The 13,233-nt window shown below is 40.5% G+C and overlaps 1 protein-coding gene across 4 annotated transcripts in view; it reads right to left on the bottom strand.

Moving 5' to 3' along the window:
• Positions 1 to 13,233, bottom strand: part of ube3a (ubiquitin protein ligase E3A) — an 80,620-nt gene that overhangs the window by 45,140 nt on the left and 22,247 nt on the right. For all 4 annotated transcript variants that reach the window (XM_077716159.1, XM_077716158.1, XM_077716161.1 and 1 more), the window contains exons 3-4: positions 4,385 to 4,568; positions 1,785 to 2,889 (exon numbers count right to left, since the gene is read on the bottom strand). In XM_077716159.1, coding sequence (XP_077572285.1) covers positions 1,785 to 2,889; positions 4,385 to 4,568 — 1,289 coding nt within the window. The remainder of the gene's footprint in view (positions 1 to 1,784; positions 2,890 to 4,384; positions 4,569 to 13,233) is intronic.

The following is a 13,233-nucleotide window of genomic DNA, read 5'->3' as shown; positions in this document are numbered from 1 at the left end:
TTCGCATTACAGTTATGATTTAATGAAAATTGATTTTTTATTTGTTTAAAATTATTTACATATATATAAAAAATGTTTTTTTCTAGAATAAAAAGTGACCATATATAGCACTATTTATGGTATTATTTTTCAAAACACCATTATATGAATGAAACTAGTATTAGCTGCAGTCTTTTTCTATTTTTTATTTTTTTTAAATAAAGAAAAGATATGCAAATTTGGGGCAAGTTTGACATTTTATCTTTTTGGTGTTAAGTTTGAAATGCATTAATTTTTCAAATATTTTTCCATAAAATACATCCTCGATAGAAATATAAAGATATAACTACCTACATCTACAGTTTTTCCTTTTTCATCCAAAAAAATAAATTAAGTTATTCCTCCAATATCTTTTAAATCCTGCCAAAATCAATTTTTTTTGCAGGTTTTTTTTTGGTCAATTCACCCTGTACTCCAATTTGAATACACAAAATATTCACTTAATTGATCACCATCATCCTAAATACATATTATAAAACCACTTTAAAAAAAACTGAATTCCTGCATGAAACGTTTAACAACTTCCCCCAAAAAAATGCAAAATGTGTCAAAAAAATCCATTGCCCTCACCCTTAACTACAAAAAGGTAAATGTGGGTATTCCCCGTCTATCGTCGCTAACGGCGAGTCATCAAATATTTGCTTAAGCCAAGTCATGTGACTTGAGTCCTTCTATTTGAGTTATTTTTGAAAGAAAACTGCTGAAATGTCCACCAAAAGACCAAAAACATATGTCAAAGTAATTCCCCCAAACCGGGCAGCCATTAAAACTTGGAGCAGTGCCACTTAGGGTGAAGTTAGCGACGTTAGCGACGTTAGCGCACGGCTAGCAACTCCAGTATTTCTGTTGTTTTGCCTGAACTACGGGTCCAATTCACTTAATACTTGTGGGACGGCTAAACGTATAAAACCCCCATTTAAAAGGATCAAGTGCAGGCATTGTTTGGTTATGTTAGCCATATGTGTTGGCTTTTGAGGGATCCCGATCCCTTTCTCCCAAAAACATGGCGCTAGTGAAAATAAACATGGCTTGGCCCTACACAAATTGTGGACTAATTGTGTATTTGGACTAAATCATTCTTCCCGTCGGAGGGCTTTTTTTTTCTCCATTTGCTAAAGGGTGGGATGGCGAGTGACAGCTTGACGTTGATCAGCGTGTTGACTCGTGGAATTGGAGCTTTACCTGCAAAGCACGCCGCCGCAAAGTAGCGAGCGGCGGCGAGCCTTTTTAGCGTGGAAAAACAACACGTTGGCTTAATATGTTCCACCCCCCCGACTAGAAAATACGGGGGTTTTAATGATGGCGGATTGGAGACGGAAGCAAGATTTGGTCTGTTAAGGCAGATATGTAAGATTTTTGGTGGTTCGGTGACGTAGTGGTTTGCATTTTGGGGCTCGCAGTTTGAGTGTCGAGGGTTTGATTCCAGGTCCAGGTCTTTCTGTGTGGAATTTTCAAATTTCTTCTGGGTAATAACTTCGGGGTGTAAAATAAGAATGTGGAATATCTTAGATTGTGCAATATTTTTGAATTTTGTGACTTTTTATGACTTTAAAATAGTTATTTATTGATGTTTTTTTTACTGGGAAAACACACTGTGGAGTAACACCCCCAATTTCGTGGCTTGTGATTGGCTGACCATCTGCCTTTCTGTTTTCTCCATATATAAGGCGCACTGTCTATTTTGGAGAAAATTTAAGACTTTTAAGTGCGCCTTATAGTCGTGAAAATACGGTAGTTGTACTCACCATACACTTGTTGGGTTTCTCGCCCGAATGGACCCTCATGTGGATGAGCAACTTGTATCGTGCGTTGAAGGGCTTGTAGCGCCGGATGCATCCGGCCCAGAAGCAGGTAAAGTCCTCGCCTTTACGTTGATCGATGTGTACCTTCTCGATGTGCCTCACCAGCTCCTCCTGTTGGCCGTAGGCGGCGCAGCAGTCGATCCAACGACACGACTGCTTCTCTTCTTCGTTCTCGTGAGATCCGAGTCCCGTCGGAACGCCCGCCGTCGACGGGTGGGCTTCCAAGACGCCGCCGGCGTACTGGTGCAGGTGGTAAGGCGGCGGCATGGCGGCGCGGGGGTGCTGGAGGTGACGTAGCTGCCCGCGATAGCGGCGCCGTAAGAGTTCCTCGTCGCCGGGGGGGAAGTCGTCCATGGGTTCTTGCTTGAGGGCGGCCCCCGATCTTCCCAGGGGGGCCCCGGTTTCCACCCCCGGGTCTAGCGGACCCCCGGGTTCGAGCGCGGATCTTTGAGTCCTCACCGTCCGGCCCTCGGGTTCGGTTCCCGACATGAGCGCGAATAACCCCGAGCCGTTCCTTGATAATTGGCAGTTCCGAGGGCGTGGGGGGTGGCGGGGGGCTTCCCGAGGGGGGCAGGGGACGGTCGTCGTCGGGGGCGACGGCGAGGACGAGAATCCTCCGGGCGAGAGGTTGGCGCGGACCCCGTTGACGCGGGCCGCCGTCCGCGAGGCGATGTCCTCGACGGCGCTTCTGGCGGACGGTGGGGGGTCCGGCGGGGCGGAGACCGGAGAGAGGCGACGTCTCTTCGGGACGTTGACGTTGGGCAGACGCGCCGATTGACGGGAGGCGGCCAGAGAGGACAAAGCCGACGGGGAGGAGCTGTCTTCATTATTAAAGGCTCGCGAGGCGGAGGTGGCGTCGCCGTCGTCGCCGTCGTGGCCCACACGCGCCGCCTGCTCGCGTAAAAGGAGTCCAGCTCGATAGCGGTGGTCCGGCGTGGCGTTGGAAACGGCGTAGCCCATGGCGTCTTCTTCTTTGATGGAAAAGGGGAGAGATGGAGGACCAAGGCTGGGCGAGGCCTCGGTTAGGGTTCTCTGGAAAGTGGAGGATCTGAAGGGGGATGGGGAGGGGGGGGGGGTGTTGGGGGGGAAAGGGATCACAAAGAGAGGAACTTGAGCTGCGTTGGCTTAGTAAGTGTTGACAGACTAGCGGGTTCATCTCCTCATTCATTGGAATGAAAGCGGGGAGTTTTATCAATTAACATTTGGAAGGGCTAGAAATGCTCAATTCATTGTCAGAAAATGCTGGCCATTCATTAGTTGATTAAATATGGCAGATATAAAAGCCTCAAGGAACTACAATTGGGCCTACAGAAAGATTAAAACATGAAAAAGTATGAAAAAAGTATGCCGTATTTGTTGGAGTATAATGGGTTTATGATTTTTTAAATGCTTGGTTAAAATTGACCATTTTTGCCCAAAGTTATATTGAAATTATTTATTGATTATGTGTTGGTTTGTTGTTGTTGTTGTTGTTTGTGCACTTTCCTATTAATTTATGTTGTTGAATACTAATTATGTTGTCTAATTATTTATTATTTATGTATTGGTTGATTAATTATTATTATTATTTAATGATGATTTATCTGTTAATTTGTTTTATTGCTGTTGTTATTTCTGCACTTCCCTATAAATTGATGTTGTTGACTACTAATTATCTTGACTATTAATTTATTATTATTATTTTGATTATTTTTTGATTATGTATATGTTGTTTTGTTTGCTTGTTATTGTTTTTGTCCACTCACCTACTAATTTATGTTGTTGACTACTTATTATGTTGTCTATTTATTTATTACTAATTTATTGATTGATCAATTATTATTATTATTTATTGATTATTTATCTGATAATTAGTTTGCTTGCTATTGTTATTTGTGCACTTCCTTTTCTTTGTTGTTTTTGTGCACCAATCACCTAATAATTTGTGTTGACTATTTATTTATTGCTCATCAATTGTTCATTGTACTACTTATATAATGTCAATAAAATATTTAATTCAATACTCAATAAAATATACCGGCAGATTCTCCAAATTGGCAAAAATCCGTGATCACAACAACCCTCGTTTAAAGCCACCTCCAAAAAAGATGAAACCAAATCTCGTAACACGATCATATAAATGCATATTTAACTCTAAGATTAGCAAAAGGAGGATTTCAACCGTCCACTGTATCCATCCATCCATCCAACCTCCTTTGATGACACACAATAGGAGTTAAAACCCAGCCCGAATCGAGTCTAAATACGAGGGTCACCTGTTTTTCGGTGGCGTAATTGCAGGCTCAGAAGGCCACAATGCCGCGTATTATGGTGGGAACGTCTAAATGGGGGACCCCGCTCGTATTTCCCCTCGCGTCGTCCATAATAATTCCTGTCAGTTGGCTCATTATGGATTTTGTGGCGAGGCCCTGAGTGACGTGAGAAAATCTCCCAAAATTTTTTTTCAGGTCGCCGTCTGGCCATGAAGGGACGCCCTTTGTCCTAAAGCCCCTCCCCCTGAAAACCGGAGAGATAATGTAGGGTGTAGGGGGGGTTGTATTTACCTGGCGTCCTGGTGCGGGCTGTCCTGTAGGAGAAGGTCCGGCGCGGGACTGTCGCAGTGGAGGCTCTGTGGGTAAAGCCCCCCCGGGTGACCCCCCAAGGGGAGTGGGAAACTTTGGCTACATGGCATCATGGTGCCCAGTAGGTCACTTTCGCCGTTTTTGTCCGAGCAGTACCCGGCGTGACCTGGAAGGAAAAAAACAAGTGTTATAGTTTGTTTTTAAAGTGTTTTACTTACTTCATATGGAGGAACAAAAGATTATGTATATTTTTACAGCTTTTGTAAATGTATGCATTTTACAACACTGTATTGTCATTTGATTTTTAGCATTGTGTGTTAGCATGAAGCTAAACAGACCTAGGTAAAAACACTAGACAATTCTGAGTTATATATAGAAGTATTAATACTTTATTTTGTTTTGTAAAAGTTTGAATGTTGTAACTTATTTGAATGTTATTGCATTGTTAAGGGGTTAGCAATCATATTTATCTAGCATATTTGACTTTAGCATGTATGCTAATGTTGTTATTATACGAAAATTAGCAACTTTATTTGTCTAAATCCAACATATTTTCACAATTTTTAATAAAATGACATTAATGGCAAATGGATGATTGGACGCCACACCATTGGACGTCTACCATCTGAAGTTATTTTTTGTGGCAACTAGCTTAGCTGGCAGCCATCTTGGGTGAGGCAAACCTCATTGGGAAATTAGACCCAATATTTAGCTTTAGAGACATTTTTAGCGACAATGTTAGCGACAATGTTAGCGACAATGTTAGCGACAATGTTAGCGACAATGTAAGCGACAATGTTAGCGACAATGTTAGCGACAATGTTAGCGACAATGTTAGCGACAATGTAAGCGACAATGTTAGCGACAATGTTAGCGACAATGTTAGCGACAATGTTAGCGACAATGTTAGCGACATTATTAGCGTCATTGTTAGCGACATTGTTAGCGACATTGTTAGCGACAATGGTAGCGACAATGTTAGCGACAATGTTAGCGACAATGTTAGCGACAATGTTAGCGACAATGTTAGCGACAATGTTAGCGACAGTGTTAGCGACAGTGTTAGCGACAGTGTTAGCGACAGTGTTAGCGACAGTGTTAGCGACATTGTTAGCGACATTATTAGCGACATTATTAGCGACATTATTAGCGACATTATTAGCGACATTATTAGCAACATTATTAGCGACATTATTAGCGACACCATTAGCGATTATTGTTAAGAATTTAGTGCTTAGCTGGCGGCCATTTTGGGTGAGGCAAACCTAATTTGGAAAGATAAAAAAACAATTTAACCAATATTTCGCCTTAGTGACACCGTTAGTGTCATTGTTAGTGTCATTGTTAGCGACATGTTAGCGACATTGTTAGCGACATTATTAGCGACACCATTAGCGATTATTGTTAAGAATTTAGTGCTTAGCTGGCGGCCATTTTGGGTGGGGCAAACCTAATTTGGAAAGATAAAAAAACAATTTAACCAATATTTCGCCTTAGAGCCTTAGAGTGTCATTGTTAGCGACATGTTAGCAACATTGTTAGCGACACCGCTAGCCACACCGTTAGCGATATATATACACCAGTTGAAAGAATATCGGGCACATTTGTGTTGATTTGCCGACAGTTTGCGACGATGCTGAAAAAGTCCGCAACGTTGAGTGAAAACAGGGGCGCTTGAAACGTACCCCTCACTGATTATGCACTGTTTATATTTCTTGCCTTGGCTTTTCTCCGCTTGTTTGCCTTGACGCCATGACTCACGTCAGCGGCCAAGCGGTGGGCGGTTGGGCGGGCGCCATCCAACGCCACGGGCTTGTACCGTACCCGTGCGCCATTCCAACAATGTCCTTTTGTTTTCTTTCCCCTCCCTTTTGTTAAAAAAAGATCCGATTTTGGGGTAAACTTAAAGGTTTATTCTACCTCTGCGGTTGTTATGACTTCCAAAGAGGAGGAGGAGGCCATGTTTTTTCATCATAACATGTTGGTTGGTTTGTAAAGGATTACACAAAGTGTTAGATGATTTATTTTGATAATATAAAGCAATGTGGAAGCCATTGGATTTGTGATTAATAGACTTTTAAAAATGTAGAGGTCGACTTTTTTCCTCTATTAATACAATTGCTAATATTTCTCAATGTTTTCAATTGACTTACACACACAAAAAGTAAGTTATATATGCTAATTCATTCATTTTCTGAACTATTTCATCCTCACTAGGCTTCCAGGGGTGCTGGAGCTTATCCCAGCGAACTCCTGTCCAGAGATGGGGGACAGTCCACGAGGAGACGAACGTCCATTCACGCTAACTCTCATAGCTAGGAGCAATTTGGAGTGTCCAATCAGCCTAGCATATCTGTCTTTGGAATGTGGGAGGAAACTGGAGTACCGGGAGAAAACCCATGCAAAGCCCGGGGAGAACCAACCTGGGATTGAACCCACGGCCTCAAAATTGCGAGGCAAACGCGTTAACCACTCAATTGCTGGGTCATCTAGTAATAGCCAATGTTGATTAATGCATTTACCCACATATAAGCCGCTTTTGTCTGACAAAAAAAATGACTGAATCGAGAGTACGGCTTATATGCGCATAAAAAGTCAACATGTACGAAAATGCAAGTTAACAACGCCATGACGTCAATACGCCATGATGTCATAACGCTTTAGCCTATCCCAACTGATTCAAAACACCCCTAAATTGGTGTCTAGCCAATCACAGGGCACTTGAAGACAAAGAACAACCAATCATAGCTCGGGAGCCATTGAGAGTTCTCAACCAGCTAGCCTAGCCTAGCATTTTTTTTTGCCGTGTGGTTAATAACCAGAGAACATGGAAGAAACCCACTTGACCACAGTGAGAACATCCAAACTCCCACCTGGGATTGAACCCACAACCCTGGAACTGTGAGCCTGATACACTAACCACTTATCCACCATACCGCCCATTTTCAGTTTCGAGAAGTGTGTCTTGATGATTGTAAATTTCAACAGTGGTAACGCATGTTAAATTGCTCAAAACCCCCGTTTTTTTTCCACTTTGTAGGCTGGTTTCAAGCAAGTGTGTCAGAGTGACTCCATTTTGGCTCTTTGACAATGTCGGTGACATCTTGAGGAGAAAATGCTGTTGCGAAAGTGACTTAGGCAAACGGGAGGGAACCAGGGAGACCTTCGCTTCCAAGTAGTGGCATGGGGATATTGGTTTACCTTTTTAAAAAACATTTTCATTTTTGCTTCGTTACTAATAACGACGTTTCGTCGATACAAAACCGGCGTAAAAATGTTCGTCTTATTTGCCAATTGATGATTTGCAGATGGGATTGGCTTATAAAAGTTGTTATTAATGATTGGATGGTTTAGGAGGAAAAATCCCCACATCTATCATTTGTGGGATATTTAAGAAAAATAAGGATTTACCTTAAAATTGTGTTTTTTTTGGGCAAAGTGACTTGAATGGATTGTTTTTTTTTTGGTCATGAGTTATTTGAGTTTCCTATGTTTTTAAACTAATATTATTTGTGGCTATTATTTGGTTTTGACATTTTTTTGGGCCAATATATCATCTTCATATTCTTTATCCTCTGCAAAGAAGACTTCCAAGCAAGAGTGACTGTAAAAGCCAAGCAAATTAATGTAAAAAAAATGGCATTTAATTCCTTAATTCATATCATTATATAATGAAATCTTATTAAGGGACCGTCTGCAAATTGTCATGTGTGTACACCAATCTAACATTTTTAGTTAGGGGTCATTTTTACTGCTTTCGAACGTGATTTTTTAAAAAATAATTCTTCATATTTTCTAATAATGTCACGTTCAATGTCCAAACGACCGTGAGAAGAAAAAAAAATCCATAAAGTTAAGACGTCCGCTGGGGAGCGTCTAAAAAAATCAAGCAGAACTGATTGATTCCGATCCCTGGAAAAGTTCTCATGTCAAAAACTCCTGACATTTTTTTTCGAATCCAAACTATACACGGCACCCCCCCAACCCCTCCGCACCTGAGCTTTCTCTAGAGACGTTGTTATTTTTCATTTAGTCGTGCCCCCGAGCCGATTTGGACGACAAAGCCAACAAATAAGTTCCGGAGCTCTTTTTTTTGCAGCAGACACAAATACAGACACTAGTTATGAAATTCAGAGAAGCCGGGAAGGGCTTTGTTCCTTAATACGCAACATCTGTAACGGACAAGCCACCCGTTCTGATGTCGTCGTGCGTTTGGGGGTCTCTGGGGGTGAAACACCAGGACCAGAGCGCCGTGTGAGGCCTTTTACGACGAAGAGAAAGTGACATTTTGGGAAAAAATGGCTGTCAAAGTCCAATCAATGCATGTTTTTTGTGTTCAAAAGTAAAAAGATTTTTGTAGTGGTTGGCCTGTGCATAGATGAAACCCATGACACCTTAATTTGGTAGAAAAGGGTTGAAAATGCTAGTGGAGACTTGTTGTTTTTATCATGTGATGAGTCAGAAAAATCAAAATTGGGTCTTTAAGAATGAGATTTTACCATTAATTCACTCATTTTCTGAACTGCTTATCCTCACAAGGTTCGTAGGGGTGCTGGAGCTTATCCCAGCTAACTATGGACACCCTGGGAGGGTGATTCGTCAATCGTAATGCATAACAAGACGGGTAACTAATCATAGCTAGGGGCAACTTAGAGTGTTTAACCAGCTAGCTTAGCATACATTTTTTGGGATATGGGAGGAAACGGGAGTACCCGGAGAAAACCCACACAAGCCTGAGGAGAACAAGGAAACTCAACACACTGATGTCCAACCTGGGATTGAACCCACGACCCCGGAACTGTGAGACCTCCGCGCTAACCACTTTCAATTCATACAAAAATAATGCAATTACTTAATGCTTTTTAAAAAAATATTTGTTTTACTTTTGGATATATGGCAAAAAAACATGCCTAGTATTAACCCATGTTGATTAACGTATTTACTCGCATATAAGCCGCATTTTTCGGACAAAAAATGATGACTAAATCGAGGGTACGGCTTATATGCGCATAAAAAAAATCGACAAACACAAACCTGCATGACTGTCTGTCTTTTCCCGAGCTCAGCCGGGATAAGCTCCGGCACCCCGCGGCCCTGACAAAGATACATTTCTGTGTACAATTTACACCATTTATTTGGCCTAGCTGGATATTTACTTTGATTTTCTTTTTAAAAGACATTGTTTTTGTCCCAAAATGGTGAATGAGTCAATCTTTCAAAAGCTTGAATGGATTTCATGTGGTGAAGGTGATGGCAATTGTTCTTATTAGCCGTTTACGTGTTGAATGTTGTGATTGGTGGAGCCAAAGTGGGATCGTTTCAGGTGTCACTTTGGATTTCCACACACATTTGTCTTGTGGTTTTTGGCAGCTTGTTGCACTTCAGGTACAGATGTTAGCATCAAACTCATGACATCCCCTTTTTCCCCGAAAAGGGGGGGCACTCGTGATGGCGCCCCCCCCCCTTTACCCCCCTTCCAACCACCTATCCATCAGCACATCTGCTTTTCATTAAAGCCCGTACGTCTCCCAAAATTGGAACCCTTTAAACGCCAACACAAGCGCTCTGGTTCCAGCACTTAACACCATGTTTTGGCGACTTAAAAGAGAGAGGCGAGAATTATCGAAAATGAAGTGTCACCCCCCCACAAAAAATTATAGGCAATTACATACAATAATGGCGTCCTGCTGTTTGTTGTCTGCGTGATGTGTTCAATGTCGACGGGAAAAAAAATGATGACTGAATCGAGGGTACGGCTTATATGCGCATAAAAAGTCGACATGTACGAAACTATAAGTAGTAGTTGGTAGTAGTAGTAGTAATATAATAAATAAGTAGTAAGACAATGGCATGATGTCAAGACGCCATGAAGTCATGACGTTGGGCCCCGGAATTGGTTGCTAATAAAAAATAAGCACGTAATAAATAAGTAGTAGTCGACATAATAAATAAGTAGTAGTCGACATAATAAATAAGTAGTAGTCGACATAATAAAAAAGTAGTAGTCAACATAATAAGTAAGTAGTCAACATAAAAAGTAGTAGTCAACAAAATAAGTAGTAGTCAACATAATAAATAAGTAGTAGTCAACATGATAAATAAGTAGTCAACATAATAAGTAGTAGTCAACATAATAAGTAGTAGTCAACAAAACAAATTAGTAGTCAACATGATAAATAAGTAGTAGTCAACATAATAAATAGGTAGTAGTCAACATAATAAATAAGTAGTAGTCAACATAATAAATAAGTAGTAGTCAACGTAATACATAAGTAGTAGTCAACATAATAAATAAGTAGTAGTCAACATAATAAATAAGTAGTAGTCAACGTAATACATAAGTAGTAGTCAACATAATAAATAAGTAGTAGTCAACATGATAAATAAGTAGTAGTCAACATAATACATAAGTAGTAGTCAACATAATACATAAGTACTAGTCAACATAATAAATAAGTAGTAGTCAACATAATGAACAAGTAGTAGTCAACATAACAAATAAGTAGTAGTCAACATAATACATAAGTAGTAGTCAACATGATACATAGGTAGTAATCAACATAATAAATAGTAGTCAACATAATAAATAAGTAGTAGTCGACATAATGATTAAGTAGTAGTCAACATGATAGAAAAGTAGTAGTCAACATGATAAATGAGTAGTAATCAACATAATAAATAAGTAGTAGTCAACATAATAAATAAGTAGTAGTCAACATAATAAATAAGTAGTAGTCAACATGATAGATAAGTAGTAGACAACATGATAGATAAGTAGTAGACAACATGCTGATTTACTATGCATGTATTTCTTATATTGGAGTTACGGCAACAACAACAAAAAATGCAATTATTTTTTAAAAAAATGAGATTTGAAGGCGGCATTAATGTAATTCCTGGAAGGGCGGCTGTTTAAGAAAAAAAGACCTCCAAACTCCGACAGATGTTTACAGAAAGGATCGTATGGTCACTTCCTACTTCTACGTTACATCAGCCAAAATAACCAGATTGTATCTTTTGAAATGAAAACCTCCTCCAAAAACACACGTAACAGCTTGAACTTCTTACATCTTCTTTTGAGTCGCGCTGGGCGCAATTGGGATGAATGGCGGCCCGTTTTGCCAACTCCACACAGGTGGACCAACCTGGATTCGAACCCAGAACTGTAAGGTCGCCGTGCAAAAAAACGTATCCACGCATCCAAATATGTCAAATATAAAATCTAAAAAAACATCATTTGGATTAGACAGCCTTGTTTAAAGTGTAGTTTTCCGTCAAAAATGTAAACAAAAGCGAATTTTCTGATTATTACAAGGACGTCCAATCCCTGGAAGACATTTTGAAACATTTCGTGTTTTCCAAACCGCATTCACCGTAAACGCTAATGCGCGTCAGCCATTTTGTGTCGAAAAAAAAGGCCCGGCGAGGTTGGACGTCCACGGCGCCACCGCGTGCCAAAGTACACTGATTTAACGCCGCGTACCGACAAGCGGCGTGTTTATTTTAAGGATGATGTCAAATGGCCGCAATCCATATTTGACATCAAATTGCTTTTAAAGGAGGCGAGGAAACAAACATTTGCATTTCAAAAAAGCTTTTTGAGGAGTCAAAAGAGAGCAAACGCTTACTTACGCTTTTAGTTTTGGAAGGAACGTGTTGGAAAAGAGCTCACGGCTAACGTGAATAATTTGTTTATGCTGCACGGGTAAATGCCAAAAAGTGTAAAAGCCGATTGGACGCTCGGGCCAATCCGAGTGGGACGTGCCAAAATGCCCAAGTAAACGATTTCCTGGTTTTCTGCTTATGATCAGATTAGACTTGTTCTCATTGTAGACGCAATTACAACCGGTAAAAATGGACTACAGGATTTTCCGCACTATAAGGCGTAACTAAAACACTTAACTGCACAATTATAATCCGACACACCTACCGCTACTATGACAGTTACCACTACTACTACAATGACCATTATGACTACTACCACTACTACTACGACTGCCGCTACTACTACTACTATGACCACTATTACCACCACTACTACTATGACCACTACTACTACAACTATAACCACTACTACTACTACTACAACTACTATGACCACTACTACTACTACAACTATGACCACTGCTACTACTACCACTACCACTATTACGACTACCACTACTACTACTACTACTATGACCCCTACTACTACTACTACTACTACTACTACTATGACCCCTACTACTACTACTACGACCCCTACTACTACTACTACTACTATGACCCCTACTACTACTACTATGACCCCTACTACTACTACTACTATGACCCCTACTACTACTACTACTACTACTACTACTACTACTATGACCCCTACTACTACTACTACTACTACTATGACCCCTACTACTACTACTACTATGACCCCTACTACTACTACTACTACTACTACTACTACTACTATGACCCCTACTACTACAACTACTATGACCCCTACTACTACAACTATGACTACTACTACTACTACAACAACTACTATGACCCCTACTACTACAACTATGACTACTACTACTACTACTACTATGACCCCTACGACTACAACTATGATTACTACTACTACTACTACTACTACTACTACTACTACTACTGCTATGACTGCCCCTACTACTACTGCTATGACTGCCGCCGCTACTACTACTACTACTCTGTGTACATATTTGAATGTTCAGATATTAAGATGTTTTCGCAAGATTTGAATGAGGTAACATATTTTTCTATCCAAATTCATTATAATAGTTTATTTCAAATCTACTGTCATCATTTTCTGTCTAAAAATTGAATTTGGTGTT

The sequence above is a fragment of the Stigmatopora nigra genome, chromosome 5, assembly GCF_051989575.1.
Source record: "Stigmatopora nigra isolate UIUO_SnigA chromosome 5, RoL_Snig_1.1, whole genome shotgun sequence".
Lineage (NCBI taxonomy): Eukaryota > Metazoa > Chordata > Actinopteri > Syngnathiformes > Syngnathidae > Stigmatopora > Stigmatopora nigra.
This window is presented reverse-complemented; position numbering and strand designations above follow the sequence as displayed.